Consider the following 25,176-nt stretch of genomic DNA (forward strand, 5'->3'; position numbering starts at 1 on the left):
ATGCTTCAATAAGCTTTTGCAGGTTACCAATTTAGATTTACACAGGAGGTCTGTTGCTCGAATTACTGCCCATGATCTGACCTTCACGGGGATCATTCACACGTGTGGGACAAAGGGTAATGGGGAAACTTCATTTTTTTTTTTTTTTTTTATTGATCACTTTTATTGCTGTCACAAGGAATGTGAACATCTTTGTGACAGCAATAGGCAAGTGACAGATGCTCTCTTTGAAGTGATATGGGTTCTTGTAGACCTCCTCTGCCTTTAAAAGCATTTGATCTTGGTGTGATCAAATGCTTTCAAATTTTTTTTTTTTTTATAATGGCGCTGTTAACAGTAATCTGGAAGGGATGTGACGTCATTGCTTCCGGGTTACTATATCATAAAACCCCACCAAAGCCGATCCAGTCTTTGTTGGACACTATGATCCACAATGAAGCACTGTCTGGTCGACCGAGACTCCCGTTGGGACAGGAGATCCTGGGAAAACTGCGGGAAGGGATGTCCGTTCCCACTGCTTGTAAAAGCAGTCCAGCGGCTAGTTAGCCGCTAGGATTGCTTTTAGTAGAGAGCTGACCTTTTGGCTCTAAAAAAAACCGTACCAGAAGGATTCCTACAGCTGCAGACCTCAACCCGGAATAACCACATGAAGTCTAATGACATACTGGTATGTTGCTGGTTGTCAAGTGGTTAAAAAGGAAAAACTGAAATATCACATTGGCATCAGTATTAGACCCTTTGCAACAACACTTGAATTTTTACCTCGGGTGCCCCCTGTTTCTCTTGATCGTTGCTGAGATGTTTCTACTCCTTGATTGGAGTCCACCTGTGGTAAATTAAATTGATTGGACATGAGTTGGAAAAGCACACACCTCTCCATAAAAGGCCTGACAGCTGACAATGCATACTGTGTCAGAGCAAAAGTTATGTGGTCAAAGGAACTGCCTGCAGAGCTCAGAGACAGGACTTTTGCAAGGCATAGATCTGGGGAAGGATGCAAAAATAATTTTGCTAATGTGAAGGTTGCTAAGAGCAGAGTGGCCTGCGTAATTCTGAAATGGAAGAAGTTTTGCACAACCAGGACTTTTCCAAGAGCTGGTCACCTGGCCAAACTGAGCAATTTGGAGAGAAGGGATTTGGTAAGCGATGTGACAAAGAACCCAATGGTGTCTGAGCTCCAGAGATCCTGTGTGGAGATGGGACAAAGTTCCAGAAGGAAAAGCATCACGCAGCTTTCCACTGAGCCTGGCTTTATGGTAGAGTGGCTAGACAGAAGCCTCTCCTGCAAAACACATGAAAGCTTGAATGGAGATTGCAAAAAAGCACCTGAAGGACTCCTAATATGAGGAACAAGATTCTCTGGTCTGATGAAACCAAGATTGAACTGCTTGGTTTCAATTCTAAACGTTCTATCTTGAGAAAGCCAGTCACCACTCATCACCTACCCGATACCATCCCAACAGTGAAGCGTGGTAGCAGCATTATGCTGTGGATTTGTTTGTTTTTCCGCAGCAGGGACTGGTAAACTGTTCAGGGATAAGAGAAAGCTAAAGGGAACAAAGATTCTCAAAAATCTCAAAAAAAAACAGGACCTCAGACTGGGCTGAAGGTTCACTTTCCAACATGACAACGATCCTAAGCACACAAGCAAGACCGCACAGGAGATTGGGGACAACTATGTGAATGTCCTAAAATGGCACATCCTGAGCCCTGACTTGAACGCTATTGCACATCTCTGGAGAGACTGATGGCCCCCATCCATCCTAACTGAATGTGAGAGGATTTCCAAAGAATGATGGCAGAAAGTCCCCCAATCCAGGTGTGCAAAGTTTGTCATGTCATACCCAAAAACACTCAAGGCTGTAATTGCTGAGTGAAGGGTCTGAATACATAAGAAAGAACATGTGATATTTCATTTTTATTCTTTTTAATTCAGACATTTCTAAAATTCTGTTTTCACGTTGTCCTTATGGGGTAGCGAGTGTAGATTAATGAGAAAAAAAATGAATTTAACCACATGCCTACCAGCTGCCGCATATATACTGCGTCAGTTCGGCTCTATTACGCAAAATGTCGTACCTGTACGCTGTTGCATGAAATAGCCAGTAGGTTGATTGGCAAGAGAGGGAGCCAATCAGCGGGTCCAGCGGACGCGATGTCCGCTGGCCACCCTCGATCACTCTCCATAGAGACAGAACCGCGGTCTGCCTATGTAAACAAGGCAAACCGCTGTTCTGTCACAGATGAACACAGGGATCCAGTGTTCTTGTTATTCAGGAACAGAGATCTCTATATTCATCTAGTGAGTCTATCCCCCCACACAGTTTTGAAAGCACCCCCTAGGGACACACCTAACACTTTGATCGCCCCTGGTGTTAACACCTTCCCTGCCAGTGTCATTAGTATAATAACAGTGCATGTTTTTAGCACTGATTACTGTAGTAATGCCAATGGTCCCTTCAAGTGTCAAGAATTTAAGTTGTGTCCAATCTGTCTGCCGCAATGTCGCAGTCTTGCTAAAAACCGCTGCTATTACTAGTAAAAAAAAAATAAATAAAAATGCCATAAATCTTTCCCCTAGTTTGTAAACGCAATAACTTTTGCGTAAATCCATCAATATACACTTATTGGGATTTTTTTTACCAAAAGTGGCAGAATACATATTGACCTAAAATTATGAAAAAAATTTGCTTTTTTTTTTTTTTTTTTACTGGCTGTGTTTTATAGCAGAAAAGGAAAAAAAAAAATATATATATATATATATATATATATATATATATATATATATATATATATATATATATATATATATATATATAATCTTTTTTTTTTTTTCTCAGAATTGTTGCACTTTTTTGTTTATAGCCCAAAAAATAAAAACCGCAGAGGTGACCAAATCCGACCAAAAGAAAGCTCTACTAGTGGGAAAAAAGGACATTAATTTTATTTGGGTACAGCGGCAAACGGCCACGCAATTGTCAGATAAAGTAGCGCAGTGGCGTATCGCAAAAAATGGCCTGGTCATTAAGGGGCTAAAACCTTCCAGTCCAGAAGTGGTTAAAAGAGCTGTAGTATCAGGCTGCAACATCAAATTGAAAAAAAAGTGAAGGGGGTCTGAATACTTTGAATGTACTGTTTATCAAATAAATTTGCTTTATATAAATTTTTTCTTAGAAATTGTAATGTGAGTAACCATGTCTCATTCCCAGGAGAGTACAGAACCTGATGAAAATAAGGCCTCCATGAAGACTCAGAAGCAGTTGGATGACGATGAAGACCGAAAGAATCCTGCATACATCCCTCGTAAGGGCCTCTTCTTTGAACATGATCTACGTGGACACACAAATGATGAGGAAGTAAGGTGAGACTGCAATAATAAATTAATAATTATCTAGTTGAAGAAAGAGACCAGGGTGAAACAATGGGATCAAGTAGGATAATGTATAAAGAATGAGGTATGAAAATATAAGCTTCAGAGTTTGTATGAAAATACCAACTACAATCCTTAATGTATTGCATTCAATTATGCTAAGCAGTCTACTGATTAGCTGCTATTTAAGTCCAAAGGAGGCATTTGGACAGCATATTTTACTCCGCTTGTACCGAATTACTGGAAAGGAAGTTAGCGGTGTGCCCTCAGTATGCCCCTATAACAACTACACACAGGGCTTTCTTTTGGTAGTTTTGTGCTATACAACAAAAAATTTGTGTAAAAGTTTTATAGCGTCTACAAACTCCCGGGTGTGTGTGTGTATGTGTGTATATGTGTATATATATATATATATATATATATATATATATATATATATAGGAATTTTTTTTTTACTAGTAGTTTCAGCGATTAGTGACTTTTATAGTGGGGCTGCGATATTGAAGCGGGAAATCTGACGCTAACTGACACTTTGTGGAAACCAGTGACACTAATACAGTGATCAGTGCTAAAAATATGCACTGTCACTGTACTGATGACACTGGCTGGGAAGGGATCAAACAGGGCGGTCGAAGGGTTAATTGTGTGTCTAACCAGTGTTTTCGTGTTTACAATGTGGTGCTTTTACCTAGGGATGTGCAGGATTTTATTCCCTGCTTTGCAGGGAAACAAAATTCATTACACCCTCACTGAAAGGACAGAGCTCTGACTTGTTTTCATAGGCAGAGCTCTGTTCTGTCCTCCTCCTCGCCGATCAGCGGGTGTTGGCGGACATCCAGTGGCCGGCACTCGCTAATCGGCTTCTGCTGTGACTAATCACAGCAGAAGCAGAGCGCCAGCGGCACGTGTCAGTTTTTATTTGTCTGTGCCCCTTTCGTGGCAGATTCACCCTCTCTCTTTGTCCTGTTTACTGTTATCTAAAGTGAAAAGTAATAAGAAAATCCCAAATTGTGGGTTCACATCAGCACACTAATGGGGAGGAAATTTTCCAATGGAGGCACTAGTTTTGGTGACCCTGGTGGCGAGGAGGGATTTCCACTCACTTCCTGTTTTGACTATGAGACAGAAAGTGAAGGGAAATCACCCAGTGGGACACAGATAAGGAGGGGGGACCACACACACACACACGTTATAACCCTCCCTTACTGGACCCAAAATGCTAAAAAATGTTTTGCCGTTATTTACACTTTTAGAAAAAAAAATTTCAATCGCCCCTTTCTCAGAGTTCATTGGGTGGGGGGTGACACCAGTCCCTTCCCATACATTTTGATTTCGTGGCCCATCACTAAGGTGCTTATGGTTTACATTGTATCTTTCTTTTTGCCTATTACCACTAGCTATTCCTGAGCTTGTATATGCAAGGGAAGGAACAAGGCCTTTCTTTTTCTTTTGCTAAAGTGTCCATCCTTCTGGGGGAAGGACTAATACACCCAAACTGTGTTCCCCCATAAACCTTTAAAAAGGTTTTTTTTTTTTTTGGTAAGTGGAAAAATGCTATTACATTAGCAGTTCTAATTTGATCTTTGTACAATAACCACCTCCCATCCGCCGTATGCAAAATAACAGCCGCAGGGTGATTGTATTATCCTGGCTAGGTGTCGTATGATGTCCAGCAGGACGAGCCACACGCAGCATGGTGAATAGTGGTGTGTCGGATCATATGCAAAATGACGGCCGCAGGGTGGTTGTATTATCCTGTAAGTATAGGAAACAAAGAAGGCGCGTGGGCTTAGCGCGTTATCCTCAAAACCGGTTTTATTTATGGTATAAATTGGTTTTATTATCCTGACTGGGTGTCAGATGACATCCAGCAGGACAAGCAGCTTGTGCGCGCCCCCAGTGGCGCGCACCATGGCGATCGGCGGTGTGTCGATCCGACACACCGCATCTCTGATCTAGGTAAAGCGCCTACTACGTAGGCTCTTTACCACGTGATCAGCTGTGTCCAATCACAGCTGATCACATGTTAACCAGGAAGTGCCATGTATCGGCTTTCCTCCATTCGCGCTGACAAGGCGCGGGTAGAGGAGAGCTGATCAGCGGCTCTCCTGACGGGTGGGGGGTCTGCACTGATTATCGGTGTAGATCCATGAGCGATGTCCACCTGTAACCATAAAAGATGCTACACCACCTCAAATAAAAAAAGGTACTTAACCAGTTGCCGCCCGCCCGCCGTCACCGCGGAGCGGTGCGACCATTGTTCTGGGCCGCCGTCATGACGGCAGCCCATTCAGCAGGGCAGGCGCACGATCGTGTGCGCGCCGCCCTGCACTGCCGGTGTCGGCGTGTCCCCGGGACACACCCCGTCACCGGCAGGGGGGAAACAGCCAATGGGCATGGCTGTTTCCCACATGATCGGCTGTGTTCCAATGACACAGCCGATCACAATAGAGGAGCCCACAAGATGACCGCGCGATCGGGAGCGCGCAGCGCGGTCATGTCGGTGGCACTGTGTTCCGTAGGAACACAGCTGTCACCGGCAGTAGTAAACAGTCACTGACAGTGACTGTTTACTATGTGATCGGCTGTGAATCCATTCACAGCCGATCACAAAATGTAAACACAGAGCAGTAACTCAGTGTTACTAGCTCTTCTCCCCTCACACAGTTTCCAGTGTGAGGAGAACAGAACTAGAAACAGTGAGTTACTGCTCTGTGTACCTGTCACAAAGTAAAATTACAAAAATAAATGTCCCCACACAGTCCTTAGCCCCCCCCCCCCCCCCCCCCAATTGCACCTGTCACCCAACAGTCCCCTCATCAGTGCCCAGAAATTGACACCCATAAGGCTACGTTCACATGTGAGCGTAGCGATCGCGGGCAGAATCACCGCGATCCGGAAATCATTGCAAATCGCGGGGTGCCTGTGCGTTGCCCGTGATTTGCAATAGCACCCCAAACGCTGTGCGATGTTGCTGCCATTTCCGCCTGCCGAATCGCGGTAACATCGCGCAAACATTGCATGACGCCCAAAAAAGGTACAAGAGTTTCTTTGGGGCGTCATGCGTTGTTTGCGCGATGTTACCGCGATTCAGCAGGCGGAAATCGCTGCAACATCGCACAGCGTTTGGGGTGCTATTGCAAACCACGGTCAACACACAGGCGTCCTGCGATTTGCAATGATTTCCGGATCGCGGGCAGAATCGCTGTGATTCTGCCCGCGATCGCTACGCTCACATGTGAACGTAGCCTAAAGTTCACCGGTCACCAGAGACTGCCATCAGTACCGCCGTGCACCATCGCCCGTCATCTGTCACCCATCGGTGACCATCGCCCGCCATCTGTCACCCTATCAATCATCGTCACTTGTCACCCCATCAGTCATTGTCACCTGTCACCCCATCAGTCATTGTCACCTGTTTGCCATATACATGCAACCACTTACCGACCGCCTAACGACTATATGTGTCGGCCATTAAAAGCTCAATACTGGGGTTATGGCAGCAGATAGCCCCCATAACCCCGGTATTTTTTTAAACGGCGGGCGGTCGGCTTTCAGATAAGGGTGGTCCCAGTGGCGGATTCGCCGCGAAATTAACCTTACGGTGCAGGGGAAGAGGTGCCCCCCCTCCCGCCACGTCCCAGACGTTTTCCCAGCTTACCGGACCCGACGGCAGCGGGGAAAACTATCCGGTCCCGGATCCTCAGAGACAGGAAGTCGAGTGAGGGCAAGATGCCAGAGTTGATAATTTTTCTCTGAGAATTGCCGAGAAGTGAACTGAGAGAAAACTTCTCAGTTTACTAAACGTACACCCAAGTGTGATCAATTTTCAATGATTAGCACCATAACTTGTGGACTCTATAACTTTCACAAAGACCAAATAATATACACTTATTTGGGTTATTTTTACCAAAGATAAGTAGCAGTATAAATTTTGGCCAAAATTTGTGAAGAAAAATTACTCATTTGCTAAATTTTATGACCGAAACAAAGAAAAATGCGTTTTTTCACAATATTTTCAGTCTTTTTTTATTTACAGCACAAAAAATAAACCCAGTAATGATTAAATCCCATCAAAAGAAAGCTCTATTTGTGTGGAAAAAAAGGACACAAATTTTTTATGGGTACAGTGTTGCATGACTGAGTAATTGTCATTCAAAGTGTGGAGTGCTGAAAGCTGAAAATCAGTCTGGGCAGGAAGGGGGTGAAAGTGCATTGTAGGCAAGTGGTTAATAAGTTTACCCACATCCACTCCTATATAAACTCATAAGGAATATCCCTCAACCTTGATGGATGTGAGCTCAGCCTCCCCCCCCCCCCCCTTATTTTCCAAACTGTATTTCAATGTGCAAAATAGTAATACATCTGGGCGGCACAGTGGTGTAGTGGTTAGCACTTTCACCTAGCAGCAAGAGGGTCGATGGTTCGAATCCCAACCACGACACTAACTGCCTGGAGTTTGCATGTTCTCCCTGTGCCTGCGTGGGTTTCCTCCGGGTACTCTGGTTTCCTTCCACACTCCAAAGACATGCTGGTAGGTTAATTGGATGTATGTGAGTTAGGGACCTTTAGATTGTAAGCTCCTTGAGGGCAGGGACTGATGTGAATGTACAATGTATATGTAAAGCGCTGCGTAAATTGGCAGCACTATACATTATATATTGTTATATTGTACCCAAATTAAATTGACGTCCTTTTTTTTCCCCCCCCACAAACAGCTTTCTTTTGGTGGTATTTGATCACCTGTGCGATTTTTTTTTTTTTTTTTTTTTTTTTTTTTTTTTTTTTTTTTTTTTTTATCATGTGCTATAAACAAAAAAAGCGACAATTTTGCAAAAATAACAATAATTTTTAAAATCTTTTTTACATGAAACTCCCCCCAACCCCCCCCCCCCCCCAAAAGTAAAAATCAAAACTTAACATTTTAGGCCAATTTGTTTTCTGCTACATATGTTTGGTAAAAAAAAAATCGCAAAAGCGTATTTTGATTGGTTTGCGCAAAAGTTATTGCGTTTACTAACGAAGGGAAAGATTTTTGTCATTTTTTATTTTTTTTTTTTTAACGAGTAATGGCGGCGATCTGCGATAATTTTTTATTTTTTTTTTTTGGGGGGGATTGCCGCAGACAGATCAGACCATTGACTGACATTTTTGACACTTTTGGGGGTACCAGTGACATTACTACAGTAATCAGTGCTATACATATGCACTGTTACTGTAAAAATGACACTGGCAGTGAAGGGGTTAACTTTATTTGAGAAAGAGGGGTTAAGTGGGTCACTAGGGGCGTGCTTCTAACTGTGATTGGATGTGGCTGTGTGTGTAACAGCAGAGATCAACGGTCCTACATAGCAGGACCGTATGATCTGTGCTGTTACACAGGGGAGAATGACAGGCGGCTTTGTTTACACTAGCCGCCTGCCTTTCTCCCGCTGTACCGGAGGATCGCGAGCGGCGGACATCGGGTCCACTGCTCACTCGCGCGTGGGAGGGGGGTGTCCGTGAGCGAGCGCGCCCGCTCCCTAGAGCCTCACAAGCCAGTGACCTACCCATACGTCACTTTGCCTGTGAGGGGCTGACTGCCGCCGTATATAGTCGTGCGGCAGTCGGAAAGTGGTTAACTACTTCAAAAACATCTCCCATGTGAGTTGGACAAAATGACAGACCCCTTTCTATGAGAGATACCTGGGGTTTCATCAATTCAATGCCAGAAAGGTTGATTATTTTGAGCTTTTCTCCCTCTCCTTGCTGTACGTGAACTTGTCCAGGCCTTACTTTTTGGGAACAGGAGTAAAGAGTCCCTGTTGAATATATGTCCCCACCATATTGAGCACCTTCGTACTGGTGGTTAATCCATGTTCTATCTCGCCGCCTCCTTCTGCACCTCTTGGGGGTGGAACCTTGTTTTTTGGAGGGGCAGATCTCTGTTGATTTTCTTTGTTAATTTCTACCATCCCAGAAAGGAAGGGAATGAAAGCCATCCTCCAACTTATAGTTTTTTCCTCTTATGGGAGCATTTTCTATATAAATTCATGACCTGTCTTGTGTCGTGAGATGGAAGATGCGGCTGATGCTGCGTAGGAGGCGCTGGTCCCTTTTGGCACCCACAGGCCCTCCAAGACAGCGAGGGTGTTCCCCTTTCCCGCTAACTTTGATGATAATGTCACAAAACAGTGGGGTTGTCCAAAACGCACTTTTGAGATGCGATATCCTTATGAGTATTCCCTCCTTGACCACTTGCCAACCGCCCGCTGCAAATGTACTGCGGCAGGCTGGCTTGGCTGCGCGAATCGAGGTACCTGTACGGCGATCCGCGAGAGCGATCCTCGAGAGCGATCCTGGGGGCGCGTGCTCCCCCATTCGCCAGCGGGGAAGCTGATTCAACGGGGCTGGCGGCCGCGATTGCCCCTGGGCACCCGCAATCTCTTCCTGTAGGGAGAGAGAGAGAATGGCAGTCTGCTGTTGTACACACAGCAGACCGTTATCTCAGGAATCTATGTTGATTCCCGAGCATGTCCCTGTCACAGTTAGAAAACACCCCTAGGCATACATTTAACCCTTTGATCGCCTCCGGGGTAACCCCTTCCCTGCCAGTATCATTATTACAGTAACAGTGCATATTTTTAGCACCGATTACTGTAGTAATGTCACTTGTCCCCCCCCCCAAAAATGTCAGGGGTCCAATCTGTCCATCGCAAAGTCTAAAGTCCCACTAAAAATCGCTGATTGCCACCATTACTAGTAAAAAAAAAAAACCTAAATCTTCCCCTAGTTTGTGGACGCAATAACTTTTGCGCAAACCAATCAAAATATGTTTATTGGGATTTTTTTGACCAAAAATATATGTAGCGGAATACAAATTGGCCTAAAATGATGAAAAACATTTTGATTTTACATTTTTTTTTTATTGGGAATGTTTTATATAGCAGAAAGTGAAATTTTTTTATTTATTTATTTTTCAGAATTGCCGCTCCATTTTTTTTTTCATAGCACAAAAAATAAAAATCGCACAGGTGATCAAATACCACCAAAAGAAAGCTCTATTTGTGGGGAAAAAAGGACATTCATTTTATTTGGGTACAGCATCACACGACTGCGCAAATGTCTGTTAAAATACCGCGGTGCCGAATTGCAAAAAATGGCCTGGTCATTAAGGGGGCAAAATCTTCCGGTCCAGAAGTGGTTAAAAAGTCAACGGTCCCACCTGTAGTGGACTTGCGGGTGTCTAGGTTAAATAAACCCACCTTAATTCCGTTTGAGGAGTCCCTGGCGTTTAGAGATCCGGCTGATAGGAGGCCGGAGGCTCTAGCCCGCCATATGTTCACTGTGGCTGGTTCGGCACTTAGGCCCTTATTTACTATTGCCCTGGTGTCGCAAACTCTGACCGAGTGGGCTAAACTTTTACACCTGGACCTGGAGGGTGAACAGCTTCCCCCTGCCTTTGCAGTGCTGGCAGATCAGTTGGTCCAAGGGGCTATAGTTTGTCATGCCTCTTTTGGATGCGGCTCCTTTGATTTATAGACTGTCTGTCTCAGCAGTGGTCGCTTGGTGTATTCTCTGTCTGAAATGCTGGTCTGCAGACCAGACTTCTAAGGAGGCCTTATCTGATCTCCCATTTGTGGGGGATTCCCTTTTTGGAGCTCACTTGGAGGACATCACAGAGGGGAAGAGACGGCGGGCCATTCCTCTCAGCTCATAAGAGGCCTTTTCGTCCCTCAGTGTCTTAAGACAAGGGATATAAGCCCTTCAGGGGCCTCCACTGGAGGTTCCAAGAGGAACTGGTCTGGCAAGCCACAAGCAGGCTCTTCTGGACCTGCAGACAAGGCTTCCTCTGTAGGAAGGGGCACCCTTAACCTTATCTGGGGTGGGGAAGACCTCTTTGCTGGTTTTCAGATCCTTGGACCTCCCTGGTACAGGACAAGTGGGTCCACAAAGTAATTTGGTCTGGCTACAAGATAGAGTTTCTGGCTTATCCTCCAGAAAGTTTCTTCCCTTCTACCCTGCGCTTGTCCCCAGATCGCTTACGGGGTCTCTTTGGGGCAGTGCAAGACTTGTTACTTCAAGGGGTTTGTCCCGGGTCCGACTTTGGAACGTTTTCAGGGGTTTTACTAAAACCTGTTTGCAGTTCCCAGGAAGGAAGGCAAGGTTCGTCCAATTCTGGACCTCAAGGCTTTAAACTGCTTTGTGCGGGTACAGAAATTCCGACTGGTGTTCATTCGCATGGTAGTGGTGTCCCTGTGTCGGGGTATTTTCTTGCTTCTATCGATATCAAGGACACCTACCTTCACATTCCAATATGCGCCGGTCACCACGCTTCCTCCGCTTTGCCGTAGGCGAGGAGCATTATCAGTTTGTGGCGTTCCCCTTTTGGTCTCGCCTCCGCTCCGCAAACCTTCACAAAAATTTTGGCCCCGGTACTAGCATTGGTGCGTCGGTGGGGGATCTTGGTACTGGGGTACCTGGACGATCATCTTCTGCGAGCGGAATCCCCGACTGCTCTGATGGTTGACTTGGAGATTACTCTGTGAACTCTGAGGGAGTTTGGTTGGATTCTGAACCTTCAGAAGTCTGCTCTGGTTCCATCCACACGAATGGACTATCTGGGTCTGACTTGGCCTCAGCCAGAGTGTTCTCCCTCTCCTCTAGAAATTGCAGGAGGCAATTCAGCTTCTGTTGTCCAGCAGACGGCCATCCCTCCAGGCTTACATGCGGGTGCTGGGCGTGATGGTGTCTACCCTCGAGGCAGTTTTATTTGCTCATTTCTACACGAGATCTCTGCAAAAAGAGATCCCGGTAAAATCCTGGTCCTGATCCTGGTAAAATTGAACAAGAATCCTAAGTCTCTAAACAATCTAATCCTGTTGAGCTGGGGTGTGACAGGGTCCTTGATCTGGTGGCTTCATTCTCTGGCACTAAATCCTTTCTCCCCCTGTACTGGACGGTTGTCACCACAGATGCCAGTCTGTCTGGGTGGGGAGGCGTCCTCCGCACAAAGTGTGCTCAGGGGGAGAGTACAGAGGTTTGTGGCACGGTCTCGAGATCCTCTAGCCGATGCCACAGACGCCTTAGTGGACCCTTGGAGTCAGTATCGTCTGATTTTACGCTCCCCCCTCAAACTTCTGCCAAGACTCCTGTGCAGGATGGAGGCGGAAAGGATTCCGGTCATTCTGGTGGCTCCAGACTGGCCTCGTCCGGTCTTAGTACGGCTGGTCACTGATGCTCCTTGGAGACTTCCTCTCAGGGAAGATCTGCTGTCCCCAAGGGCCAATCTTCCATCCTGCTTTACAGTTGCTGGCTTTAACAGCTTGGCTGTTGAAAGCCAGGTGCTGAAGGATAGAGATTTGTCTGAATAGGGGATTTCTACGCTGTTAAAAGCTAGAAAATCTACTTCTAGGAAGATTTACCATCGTACTTGAAAGAAGTACATTGCGTGGTGTGAATCCCTCAGGGTTCACCCTCGCTCCTTTTCGGTGACTCGGTTGGCCGTCCTCCAGCGACGGGTTGAGCAGCGCCTGGCCTTGAGTACCATCAAGGGCTAGGTTTCGGCTTTCGCAGTTTTCTTTTAATGTCCGTTGGCCACACATTCCTTGGTGCATACATTTCTCCAGGTAGTTCGACACTTGGCTCCTCCGGTGCGGTCTCCATTGCTGCCGTGGGACCTCAATTTGGTGGTGTTCTTCAGAAACCTCCTTTTAAAAGTCTTCCGGAGGTTCCCCTGCTTACGTTGTCCCGGAAGGTGGCCTTTTTGGTGGCTATTATTTCTGCGCGCAGGGTGTCGGAGCTGGCGGCCTTGTCTTGTTGTTCTCCTTACCTGGAGGTTCACAGAGATAAGGTGGTTCTCCGTCCCTGCCCTTTCCTTCCAAAGGTCGTCTCGGATTTTCATTTGAATGAAGACATTGTGTTGCCTTTCCTATGTCCCAGGCCTAAACATCCTAAGGAAATTGCCTTGCATTCCCTGGATGTGGTTCGTGCAATCAGGGTGTACATGGCAGCTACGGAGTCTTTTTTTGGAAGTCAGACTCACTATTTGTACTCACGGATGGACCTCAAAGGGTTGGCTGCTTCTGTTGTGACCATTTCTAGATGGATCAGACAGACAGTGATTCAGGCCTATTCAATTAAGGGTCAGGTTCCTTCTTTCCCTGTCAAGGCGCACTCTACTCGGGGGGATTAGTGCTATCTGGGCCTTCGTCACCAGACGTCAGTGATGCAGGTTTGCAAGGCAGCCACCTGGTCGTTTGTGCACACTTTCACAATGTTTTAGAAGGTGGATGTGTTGGCATCTGCAGATGCTTCTTTTGGCCACAATGTTTTGCAGGTTGCTGTTTAGAGGGCCTTGTGCTCTTTGAGGGTGTATTGTTTTTTTCAGGTTAGCGCCAGTTGTTTATGGTTGAGCTCCATGTTACCTGGTTGGCTACGGTTTAGCCTTGGGATTTTTTTCCCTGCTGTTTCCACCCCTCATGTTTGACACTGCTTTGGGATGTCTCAATGGTTAAGACGATAAGGAGCAGTGTCTGTCAATGAATGAAAGAGAAAATGGGATTTTTGATTTACCGTAAAATCCATTTCTCTGATGTTCATTGACAGACACAGCACCCACCCCCCTCTGTGGAGTTTGCTTTCTTCTGACACTGCTTGTAACAAAACGGAGTGCCTATAGCTGAGAGTGGGAGTATACCCCCTGGGACTGCCCCATAGGCGTAGTCAAGCTTTTTCCTGCATAGTGTCCTACTCCTGTAGAGGGACATTAGAACCCAATGGTCAAGTAGATAAGGAGCTGTGTCCGCCAATGAATATCAGAGAAATGTTTTTTACGGTAAGTCAAAAATCCCTTTTTTTTTTTTTTAATTTTTGGGGGGGGTTTTTATTTGTAGCGCAAAAAATAAACAAACCTGTGGTGATTAAATACCACCAAAAGAAAGCTCTATTTGTGGGGGGAAAAAAAGATAAAACATTTCAAATGGGTACAGTGTTGCATGACCGCGCAATTGTTATTCACTACAGTGCTGAAAGCTGAAAATTGGTCTGGGCAGAAAGGGGGTAAAAGTGCCCTGTATTGAAGTGGTTAATATTTCAAATGAAAAATTCATGAGTTTGGGTATTGCTTTTAGACCAAAGGGTCGCCACCCACGCAAGTTGTGGAAAGATGAGGGGCGATGGGAGCATGATCGGTTTCGGGAGGATGAGCAAGCTCCAAAGTCTCGTGATGAATTGATTGCCATGTATGGTTATGATATTCGCTCTTCTAAAAACCCGGAGGACATTCGTCCACGTCGACCAAGAAAACCACGGTAAAATTTTTATTTTTTTGTAATTCATTGGGTTTGCGATTTTGTTGTCTGTTCAAATGTGTTTAACATTTGTACTGGTGTTATGTGTTTGTTATAAAATTTTCTGCCATAGCCTTAAATCTTTTCAGCACCATAAAAGAAAGTTATGTACATTTTATTATCCCAAAGCTTTTGAAAACACCAACACATGAATGAAGGGTCCTAAAGCCCTCGGTCTTCATAGTGGAGCTAGACTGCTCATCAAGGGCATTCATTTAATGTAGTTGATTCCATAATGCAACTTAGCCCATTTCTCCTTGCTGTGTTGTGGATAGCACAAACGGCCGTACTTCCAGTCCACATAACTTGATAAACTGTTTATTCCGGATTAGGCAATGACAATTCAAGGGGTACTTCTGCTTGTTATGGTGAATCCAAATAAGATTTTAGAGTTAGATAAAATAATAAAGATTTTGTGGAAATAGTAAATGATATAATAACACTTGAGGTATTTTAACACTTAGGTAGTTATTTGAAAGACCTACCTATGTACCAGCTACAGCTAAGTTACTTACTATAAGCCTCTGGTGCTGGTATGTCTAGGGACTCCTGTTAGGGAGCACTTAAAGTGTCACTTAAGGCAATTTTTTTAAAGTTTTGGGCAGAGTGGAGAGGGTTTAGACCTTTCTGGGATTTATTGCTTTATGTGGCCATTGGAGAGATTCACTCTTTGTCCTGTTTACCATTAAAAGGTAAATCCCACATTTTGGTTTGACATTAAAACAGAAACAGAGGGGAAATCTTCAAGCGGAAAACACCCTGGGATTCCCTTACTTTGGACTGCTTTCACCTCCCTTTGTTTTGGCTATGGGACAGGAGGTGAAATCTCTCTGCAATGGGACACCAATGGCAAAAAACAAAACTGACAGGGGTTATAACCCTCCCATACTCTGTTCATAGTGAAAAAAAGATTTTGCCTTTAGTAACACTTTAAAGGAAACCAGTATTCAGTTTCTCACTAATCGGCTGACTTGAAACACTGTAAAAATAATCAAGGGGTGCCACCTTGCACAAATGGAAACATTGCTTCTGGAGCTGTATTTAGATTTTTTTCTCTCCCACACCTCAGTGTATCAGTTATGATAGCCTCACTGACGAGTAGGCGGTAGAAAAATAAACAGGACTAAGCGTGCTTCAAATACTGATGCTTCTGTTTCGAGTATTAAATGTGACTCCCTGGTTAGGCCCTTGAAATTAATGAGCGCTGCACTCAAAATGTCTCAATGCTGCAAATTGCAGTGGAGGGTGTCTATACTGAGCCTTTAAGCCCAGAACAAAATGTAAACACTAAGCACCAGAAAGCCTTAATTACGGTATCTAAAATCTCAGTTTTCACTGTCCCCAGTGGTCCTAAAAAGCAGTGTTACCCAATTGTATTAAACTGTGTATGTATTCATAACCCTTTAACCTTTATTTAGCTTTTATAATTAACCATTTAAGGGTTGTTTGCAACCTGCACAGGTCTCAAAAAAAATAAAAAAACCTCCCATATTCTTCTTTCTCATTTCACCCTTCCAGGATGGCCTACATATGAGAGATTGTGGCTCCACCCTACAGGAAACACAACTAATTTGCAGCTGTTAAAAAGGTCCCACCCATCCTTGAGCTTCAGTTTAGTTGGGTTTCCAACCTACACCGGAACGTTTGTTTTTTTTTCTCTGACCTGAAGGCAAATGAGTGTCTGATAGGTACCCCTGTAAGACGGGTACGGACGGCCTCTGGGTGGTTCCTCCCTATCTGTGTCCTTGGACAAGGAGCTTACAGGTCACCAAACATGCCAGGTAGTCGGTTACCTTAATGAGAAGGTCCCTCCATACCTGAAGTCCTGTTGTCTCTGCAGGAAGAGTCTCCTCCATTGCTCCGCTATAGCTGGGAACGGTAAGAAATTCGTATTTCCCGCCTAACGAGTGCACCTCAAGCCTCGCTTTGAAGACCGGAAGTTCTGGTATTCTAGGGATAAGGAGGATCCAGGGGAAGGTACCAGTCGCATCAGATCCCATTCCAGTTCAAACGAAGGGTCAGACAGTGAGAAGGAAAGGGATAGTTCCAAAAGGAGCAAGAGTCTCTTTCCTTTAGAGTGCATGGAGGGTCTCCTTAAAGTTGTGCATGCCACTGAAGGGATTCCAACTCCAGCCAAAGAATCTTCCATTCAGGATAGAGTGTACAAAGGCTTGGGAAGAGCCCAGTACAGAGTAATTCCCATTCACCAGTTTTTAAAAAACATGATTCACCAGGAATGGAAATTTACTATGAATGCTTTATCCAGGCCTAAGACCTGGAAAAGGAGGTATCCTTTTGAGGAACAAGAATTGGAGGAGTTTGTAAAAAAAAACCCTAAGCTAGACGCACCTTTGGCCCAGTTTTCAAAAAAATCAGATCTGTCCTTTGAAAATGCTGGTCACATTAAGGATGTCATGGATCGCAAGATCGAATCCTTATTAAAAAAGGCTTGGGTTTCGAACTCCTATAATATGACTACAGCTCTAGCAGATACCTGTATGGCCAGAAATGCAGATTTCTGGATCAAGGAACTGTCAAAACATATCTCTACAATGGAGGGATCACAAGACCTACTAGATTCCCTATCTGTGATTGGGAAAGCGGTGTCTTACCTAGCAGACTCAGCGGTAGAGTCGATAATAGCCTCTCCAAGTACAGCAGCTCTTATAAATTCTGCTAGGAGGGCAGTTTGGGTCAAAGCGTGGGAAGGAGATATATCTTCCAAACTAAGACTTTGTGCCTTGCCTTTTGAAGGGTCTTTTTTGTTTGGCTCTGGTCTGGATGATGTTTTATCCAGATCCTCAGAGAAGGGAAAAAAATTCCCCATTAGAGGAAGGACAAGTTGGGGAGGTATTCCTTTCGGAACTTTCAAGACAGAAACCAACAAAAGCCTTTCAGGGGACAAACCAAGAGAGGGGGGCTGGCAAGGGGAAAGCAAAGGGCTAACTTGCTGTTCCTCAAACCTGGACCCAAAGCTAAGAAGACCAAATGACATCAGGGTAGGGGGCAGGTTAGCCCATTTAATTTCCCAATGGGAAGACATCTCAACCAGCCCCTATATTCTCCAAATCATTCGGGAGGGTTACCGACTGGAGTTTTCCTCTCAGCCGGTAACAGAAATAACGATGACATATCCCTCAAAAGAAAGACGAAAAAAGGAAGCACTGCTAGAAGGTATTCAAGAGTTAGCAGAACAGAGGGTAATTACACCTGTACCACTAAGTTAGGTATTCCATGGCTTTTACTCCCACATATTTGTGGTGCCAAAACCCTCAGGAAAATTTTGTCTAGTCATAAACCTCAAAAAAATTAAACAAATTTCTAATATACAAGAAGTTCAATATGGAGAAAATTTATGCAGTCAGAAAAAAACTGTTAAACATATTTATGACCACACTGGATCTAAGGGATGCTTACCTTCATGTCCCAATTTGTCTGGAACATCCGGCATTCCTCAGATTCGCAGTAGTGACGGAAGGAGGGACTGCACACTGGCAGTTCAGAGCTCTTCCTTTTGGATTGGCGGCCATCTTTACGAAGATCTTGGCAGAAGTAGTAGGCCATCTTCTTCTTCAGGGCCTAAGTTTGATCCCATATCTGGACAATATGTTTATCTTTGCAAGATCAGCAAAGCAGGCCACGGCAGACACCCAAAAAGTTATTTCAGTCCTACAGACGTTAGGGTGGCTTATAAAGTGGAAAAATCCTCAATGGAGCCAGCGCAGGTTCAAGTCTATCTGGGGTACAAGATAGATTCCAGAGTGAAGAAACTTTTTCTCCCAGAGGAAAAGGTGGAAAATGTCTGTTCTCACCCTTGGTGTTCCAGGAGGATCATGAGGATTCTGGGTCTGATGACAGCTTGTATCCCAGCTGTAGAGCGAGCCCAACTGCACTCACGAGACCTCCAATTTTTTCACCTGCTCTCTTGGAACAAAAGACAGGAGTCCCTAGACGAAAAAATTACGCTCTCCCCTCAAATAATATCATCCCTAAGGTGGTGGACAGTTCCCCCAAAACCTGAGGAAAGACAGACTCTGGGCTCAAGAGCAACCCTTAAGGATCACCACGGACGCAAGCTCCAAAGGGTGGGTAGCTCATCTCCTGGGATATACAGATAAGTCAGGCCTCATCCAACTACAGAGAGCTGAAAGCGGTGGGAGAAGCCTTAAGAGCATTCGAAAGGGACATTTCAGGAAAAGAAGTCCAGATCCATTCAGACAATGCTACAACAGTAGCTTACTTGGATCATCAAGGAGGGACCAGGTCAAACACCCTGTTAAGGTTAGCTCAGGAGACACTGGGCTGGGCAGAAAAGAGAGTGATTTCTCTATCAGCAGTACACATAAAAGGGAAGCACAACTGGGAAGCGGACTTCCTCAGTCGCTATTCCATCAAGCAGACAGAGTGGGAACTGAACCCCAGAATATTTCAACTGCTAGTTCGAAAGTTCAATCAGCCGGAGGTGGATATGTTTGCCACTTGGCAGAACAAAAAAGTAGGCCGGTTCTTCTCCCTGACACAAAAAGATATGTTGGGCTTGGATGCTCTGGCACAGCCATGGCACTTCAGGCTAGCTTATGCATTTGCTCCTCAAAATCTGATTCCAAGAGTTCTACAGAAACTCAGTGGTTGTCCGGAACTACGTCTCATCTTGATTGCTCCATAGTGGCCAAAGAGGACGTGGTTCGCAACTCTGGTATCCCTGTCAGTAATAGCCCCTTGGAAACTCCCAGAGATCCTGGACCTGTTACTACAGGGACCTTTTTATTTACCCCAGACCACAATTTTTTCAATTAACAGCCTGGGTAGTGAGCGCCAAATGCTAAAATAAAAAGGTTGTTCAGATAGTCATTGATACCCTCCTGCTAAGTAGAAAGCCAGTGACTAGGAACATTTATTCCAAAATTTGGAAAAGATTCTGTACTTGGCAGAGTCAGAAGAAGAATTCCCCTGCCTCGATCCCTGTGATCCTGGAATTTTTACAGGATGGGGTAGATAAGGGGGTGGCAGTTAACACCCTTAGAGTACAGGTAGCGGCACTTTCTGTTTTTTTTAGATAAGTCTGGCTAAGGAGCCTTTAATGAAAAGATTTCTGATAGCACGGGTAAGAGCGACCCCGATTAATAGAGCTAGTGTTCCAGCGTGGAATTAACTCTGGTACTAGAGACATTATCTAGTGAACCCTTTTGAACCTTTGGATAAGGTTACCCTGAATATTTTGTCAATTAAGTTGGCTTTTCTGTTGGCAATTACCACAGCCAGAAGATTCCATTGCTTGGATGTAAGAAGGTGTCTTCTCACCTATTTAGAAAGGACCAAAGGATTTAGGAGGTCTAGTCACCTGTTGGTTCTACATTCTGGACTAAGAAAGGGATTGCAAGCATCAAAACCCTCGATTTCTAGGTGGATTAAGCAAGCCATTAGTATGTCCTATAGGGTGTCGGGTATCCCCACACCAGCAAACCTAAAGGCACATTCTACAAGGGGCATGGCAACATCCTGGGCCGAAAGAGCAGGAGCATCCTGGGAACAGATCCGCCATGCAGCCACCTGGTCCAGTCAAGATACCTTCCTAAAACACTATCGTGTGGAAGTACTGTCTCAATAAGACCTTGCCTTTGGCAGAAAGGTTTTACAGGCAGTGGTCCCGCCCTAAGGTAGGCCAGTATGGATTCCTTTATTATCCTCTGATATGTAGGCCGTCCTGGAAGGGTGAAATGAGAGAACTTACCGTTAGTGTACCGGTAACGGTCTTTCTATGAACTCTTCCAGGACGGCTGGCCTACTTCACGCCCGGAGGTGGTGGTGAGTTAAAAAAAAAAAAAAAATGTATATGTGTATAAAAATGAGTGTTATTTAATAACTGTGTCCCTTGAAAATTCGGTTGGAAAGTTACTTTTCTATTACTGAAGCTCAAGGATGGGTGGGACCTTTTTAACAGCTGCAAATTAGTTGTGTTTCCTGTAGGGTGTAGCCACAATCTCTCATATGTAGACCGTTCTGGAAGGGTTCATAGAAAGACCATTACCGGTACACTAAACGGTAAGTTTTCGCTTCCTAAAGTGTACCTCTCTACTTATGAAGGCAGCAATATGCACACAACCTGAGTTTTACTTTTTGTGAAGGATGACAAAAAGTCTTGTAGCTGTTTCATTGTTCATCCTCGGCAATCCTGATCTTCCACACACTAATTAATTTTGCTCTCTTGCTGTATGAATTTACAGCACCTTGTGATTTCTGGTGACCGTAGAACCAGGAAAAGCATAATCAGGAAAACTTCACTGCTAAAGATGTGCAAAGCAGGACAGATAATTTATGTTCTGTAGACTGCTGTGAGATTTCATTTTCTTGGTACCAGTTGTTGGCGTACTCCTGTGCAGTTTTGTGAAAAATTGTAACTTCTCATTTCAGATATGCCAGCCCCTCCAGAAGTGAAGACCAGGAGGAAATGCCAATCAGGCAGTCAAACCGTTACTATGATTCCAATTCTGTCCCCACACCCCGAACCTACAACAATCGCAATGCCCCTGGGAACAATAGAGCTGTCTCAAATAGGACCTACTCACGGCCAGGTGGGTACAAGGAGAATCGTCCTGTCAGTTACCCAGCAGAGAACATTGATGCTCCACCATCTACTTCTGAGCGAAGGCAGAATTATGGAGGTTACAGAGCCCGGAGCGTAGAGCAAGCACCGCAACCACCAGATGACGAGCCCCCTGAAATTGGAATTTCTAACAAAGTTGAACCAGCAAATGAGAAACAAACAGCTGATCCATCGCCACCACCTCCCGATCGACCTGTGGAGAAAAAGTCCTATTCTAGAGCCAGAAGGAGTCGGATTAAAGGTGGGGAGGCTGGAAAGAGCATGTACGACACTACATTCCCTGAACTTCCTCCTTCCCCTCCACCACAAATGCCCACTGAGGTGGTTCCAGAGCCTTCCCCACCCATACCTGTAGTAAAACCTGTTGGCTGGGAACCTCCTGTAGACAGTGGTTTGACTGGACTAGAGCAGGACATGTCACAGGTTAACATTGCAGACCAGAACTGGACCCCTGGGCAACCGCCGTACGTTTCAACACGTAAGTGTTCATTTTTATTTATTTTCTTACATAGGCACGGTTTTCCATTTTGTATTTAGGTTTTATATATATATATATATATATATATATATATATATCCCTGTGTTTCCAACTGAACTAGGCGGTTGGCAGTTGTCTTGATAATTTGGGAACTGCAATTCACTTCAGAAATTGATCATTTTAATAGAGTGTGGGAGATGTTCTTAGCAATATTAGAAAATGAAGTGGATTATAAGGAGTACAGGCATAAACTGGTGACACCAGTTGTAGTGCAGCCACAGAATCCAGTAATTGCAGGGTCATTGAAAGGAGTAAAGCTGGCCATACACTGTGACAGTAAAAACAGATTCCTCCGATTGTGCTATGCCGGGCGGATGGCTAAGTCTCCTGCTCTGTCTATTTTGACAACCCCTCCAGGAGTTGCTGTATACGTGTGCATGAACTGTGACAGTGCAATAAACGCAGAGTGCCTGGGAAGCCAAGAAAATGGTACGCCTTGCGGCATAAAGCCATGTGAACATTATTTTGCAGATTAATTCAGTAAGACCCAGTACGAGTTTCAGAGTAATATCTGATGAAGCCAGTCAGATATCTGTTTTTGGCACCCACTATGCACCCCGAAATGAATCTCTATTTTGAGAAGAGCTTCCTTAACACAGCATTCAGTTGGGCATTACAGTAAAGTTCCCCAGGATCGTTGGCGGGAGTGAGTCTATGTATGGGGAAGCAGAGCAATGCACTATAGATATGCACAACCACTGTAAACTTGAGACTGCCAACACAACGCATATGAGAGAATACTTCCAGTAATGGGAAAATGATGACCAGCTTAGTTTACAATGTCTAACATGTTAATGAGAGTCTAGTCTCTGTGATGCACAACTACTGGATCTCAGGTGATCGCTTTTTTGAGTTTTGGAACTTGGTGGTCTGTGGTGGCAAGAGCAGCATAAACATAGAACAGATATAGTCCTGTGTAAAATGCAGAGACCGAAATAGTGAAGAGCTGGGCAGGGGGTGTGTTAGCCGAGGGTAAAAGGAGAGCAGTACTTTGATCTTCCTAATGATTAGCTGGGCAGGGGACGTGTCAGCAGAAGCTTGACCTCTGGAGTACAGACAGGCTGTGCTCCCAAGTAGAAGAAAGGAGAGGGGGGGGGGGAGGGTAGAGAGGTGCCAGGCAACCAATGGTGTAGCACAGTTTTTAATAGGGAAATATATAAAATCAATAACAGAACCTGATATTGATTTGATATATTTTCCTATTAAACTGTGCTACACCATCAGTCACCTGGTGCCTCTCTCCCCCTCGCTTCCATTGGAGACAACAGTAATTTTTATTCTCATTGATTTGAACTTGAGACTGAGCACCTGAGACACAATTGCGTATTTGTTTGTATGTTTATATACATAAACACACTACACTCTTTTGGACGCTCCACACCTGACAATCCAGGGCAGCGCTGAGAAATTTTATTTATGCTCTCAAGTAGAATGCAAAGAAGCAAACTCACCACATTGGGTGAGATGTACTTCCATGCCTGGTGTGGTCAGTTTGAAATAGGAAAACAAGGGACAGGCAAGATCACCAAATATTTCACACACCAGAAGCGATGCAAAGAGAACAGGATACTCTTTAATGCAAGTACATGGTAACACAGACACACATCAAAAATATGTCATGTTGGGGTAACTTCTACTTTAATAGCTTGGATTTTTATGAAAATTGGATTTTGCCTGCTCTATGTAGATCACGCGTGGCTTGCTCTGTGATCGGCGAGGCAATGAGTCTCAGCTCCTTACCACCCGATCAGCTGTTAGCCAATGACAGCTGATCATGTGATGTAAACGGAGCCGGTAATCTGCTTTCTCCCCCCCCATGCTAACAGTGTGAGGAGGGAAAAAAGAGCCGATCACTGGCTCCTGTCAGAGGGACATCGGTCCCGAAGAAGTAGAGCAACTGCCGCATCATCTGTGCCCCCCCAGTGCCACCTACACGTGCAGGTGTCACCTATCAGTGCCACCTAATAATGCCCACCAGTGCCTATCAATGCTGTAAATCAGTGCCTCATCATCAATGTTGCCTATCGGTGCCACCCACCAGTGCCGCCTGATCAGCGCACATCAATGAAGGTAAAAAAACTACCGGTTTACAAAATTGTATAACCAACTATAAAAACTGTAAAAAAAAATTCAAAGAGATTCTACGAAACGGGTGCGGAAACAATACCCTATGTCCATTGGTGGGAGACGCCAATCCACCACATGGCCATGGGTCATCGCACTCGTGACGCAGAAAGTCACAGAAATAAATGGGAGGACATTCGGGATTTTGATGGTGTCATACAACACAATTTATAGAGACAATCATATAAAAAAATAGAAAATTTATTATTTAATCAAGACAGACATTTTCGTAAAAAACTCAAAAACGGAGTTCCAACATTCATTCAGAGAACATATGGTACAGACAGTAAACACATATTATAACAGGTAGGACATGGAGAGATAAACATTTCCAAGAAAACCATAAAATCCGGTAAACTGGTAACCGAAAGGGTCCATGTCCATCCACAAGACTTTACATGTTTTGCGGTATTGGAATCGCTTCTTCAGAAGTTTGTTGTGTAAAGAAAATACTATAATCACAGATAAAACAAGTAACAGAGTCAGTAACAAAAATAATCAGTGCAATAAACATCAGCTCACTGATACCACCCCAAAGGCCAACACCGATGCAGTGCAGACCCCCCATCTCATGGCAAAAAACCATAGGTGGAAAGGTGATTGAAGGGAGCCCCAAGCCGTATCAAAACGGTCCCCCGGGCGAGTGCGGTGGCATGCAAGAAAAGACCAGCCCTATAGTGGATAGAATACATAAAGGAAGTGCTAAAGAAAGATTCAGATGTACTCAAAAGTATAGCCCACCTGTAAACTAGCAAGTAGGGTATGTAACTACTATATGCCAATATGTCCTCTATGGTTTAAAGTAAAATCAAGAAAATGGCCCATATCATGATGAAATATCACTATCAGTCTATTCATATACAGTAAAACCTTGGTTTGAGAGTAACTTGGTTTGAGAGAGCTTTGCAAGACGAGCACATTTTTTCAATAAATTTTGACTTAATATACAAGTAGCGTCATGTATAAAAAAGAAGAGAGGAGTCTCTTAAGTGTAGCAATATGGTTACATTTAATGAAGGTTCAATGTTTAGCAACTCACATGGTTGATGATTAAAACAGGCACATCTAAGTATGCAGGCATCTGGGGTACAGCTGTCCACATACCCATCCTCTGCACAGCAATCTCCATCATCCCTTCCCCGCTGCACTCCACGAGTGATTTAAAGCCTCACTTTCAGATCACTCTACAGCAGGCTATTATTCCCAGTCA

At 44.6% G+C, this 25,176-nt stretch overlaps 1 protein-coding gene across 1 annotated transcript in view; it reads left to right on the forward strand.

Annotated features, from left to right (window-relative positions):
• CASC3 (CASC3 exon junction complex subunit) overlaps nucleotides 1–25,176 on the forward strand; it is a 99,081-nt gene that overhangs the window by 29,313 nt on the left and 44,592 nt on the right. The window contains exons 5-7 of the mRNA XM_082272740.1: nucleotides 3,210–3,361; nucleotides 14,482–14,661; nucleotides 21,112–21,782. Of these exons, the coding sequence (XP_082128866.1) occupies nucleotides 3,210–3,361; nucleotides 14,482–14,661; nucleotides 21,112–21,782 (1,003 nt within the window). The remainder of the gene's footprint in view (nucleotides 1–3,209; nucleotides 3,362–14,481; nucleotides 14,662–21,111; nucleotides 21,783–25,176) is intronic.

Source organism: Pelophylax lessonae (genome assembly GCF_965119305.1).
Source record: "Pelophylax lessonae genome assembly, chromosome: 11".
NCBI classification, from domain to species: Eukaryota; Metazoa; Chordata; class Amphibia; order Anura; family Ranidae; genus Pelophylax; species Pelophylax lessonae.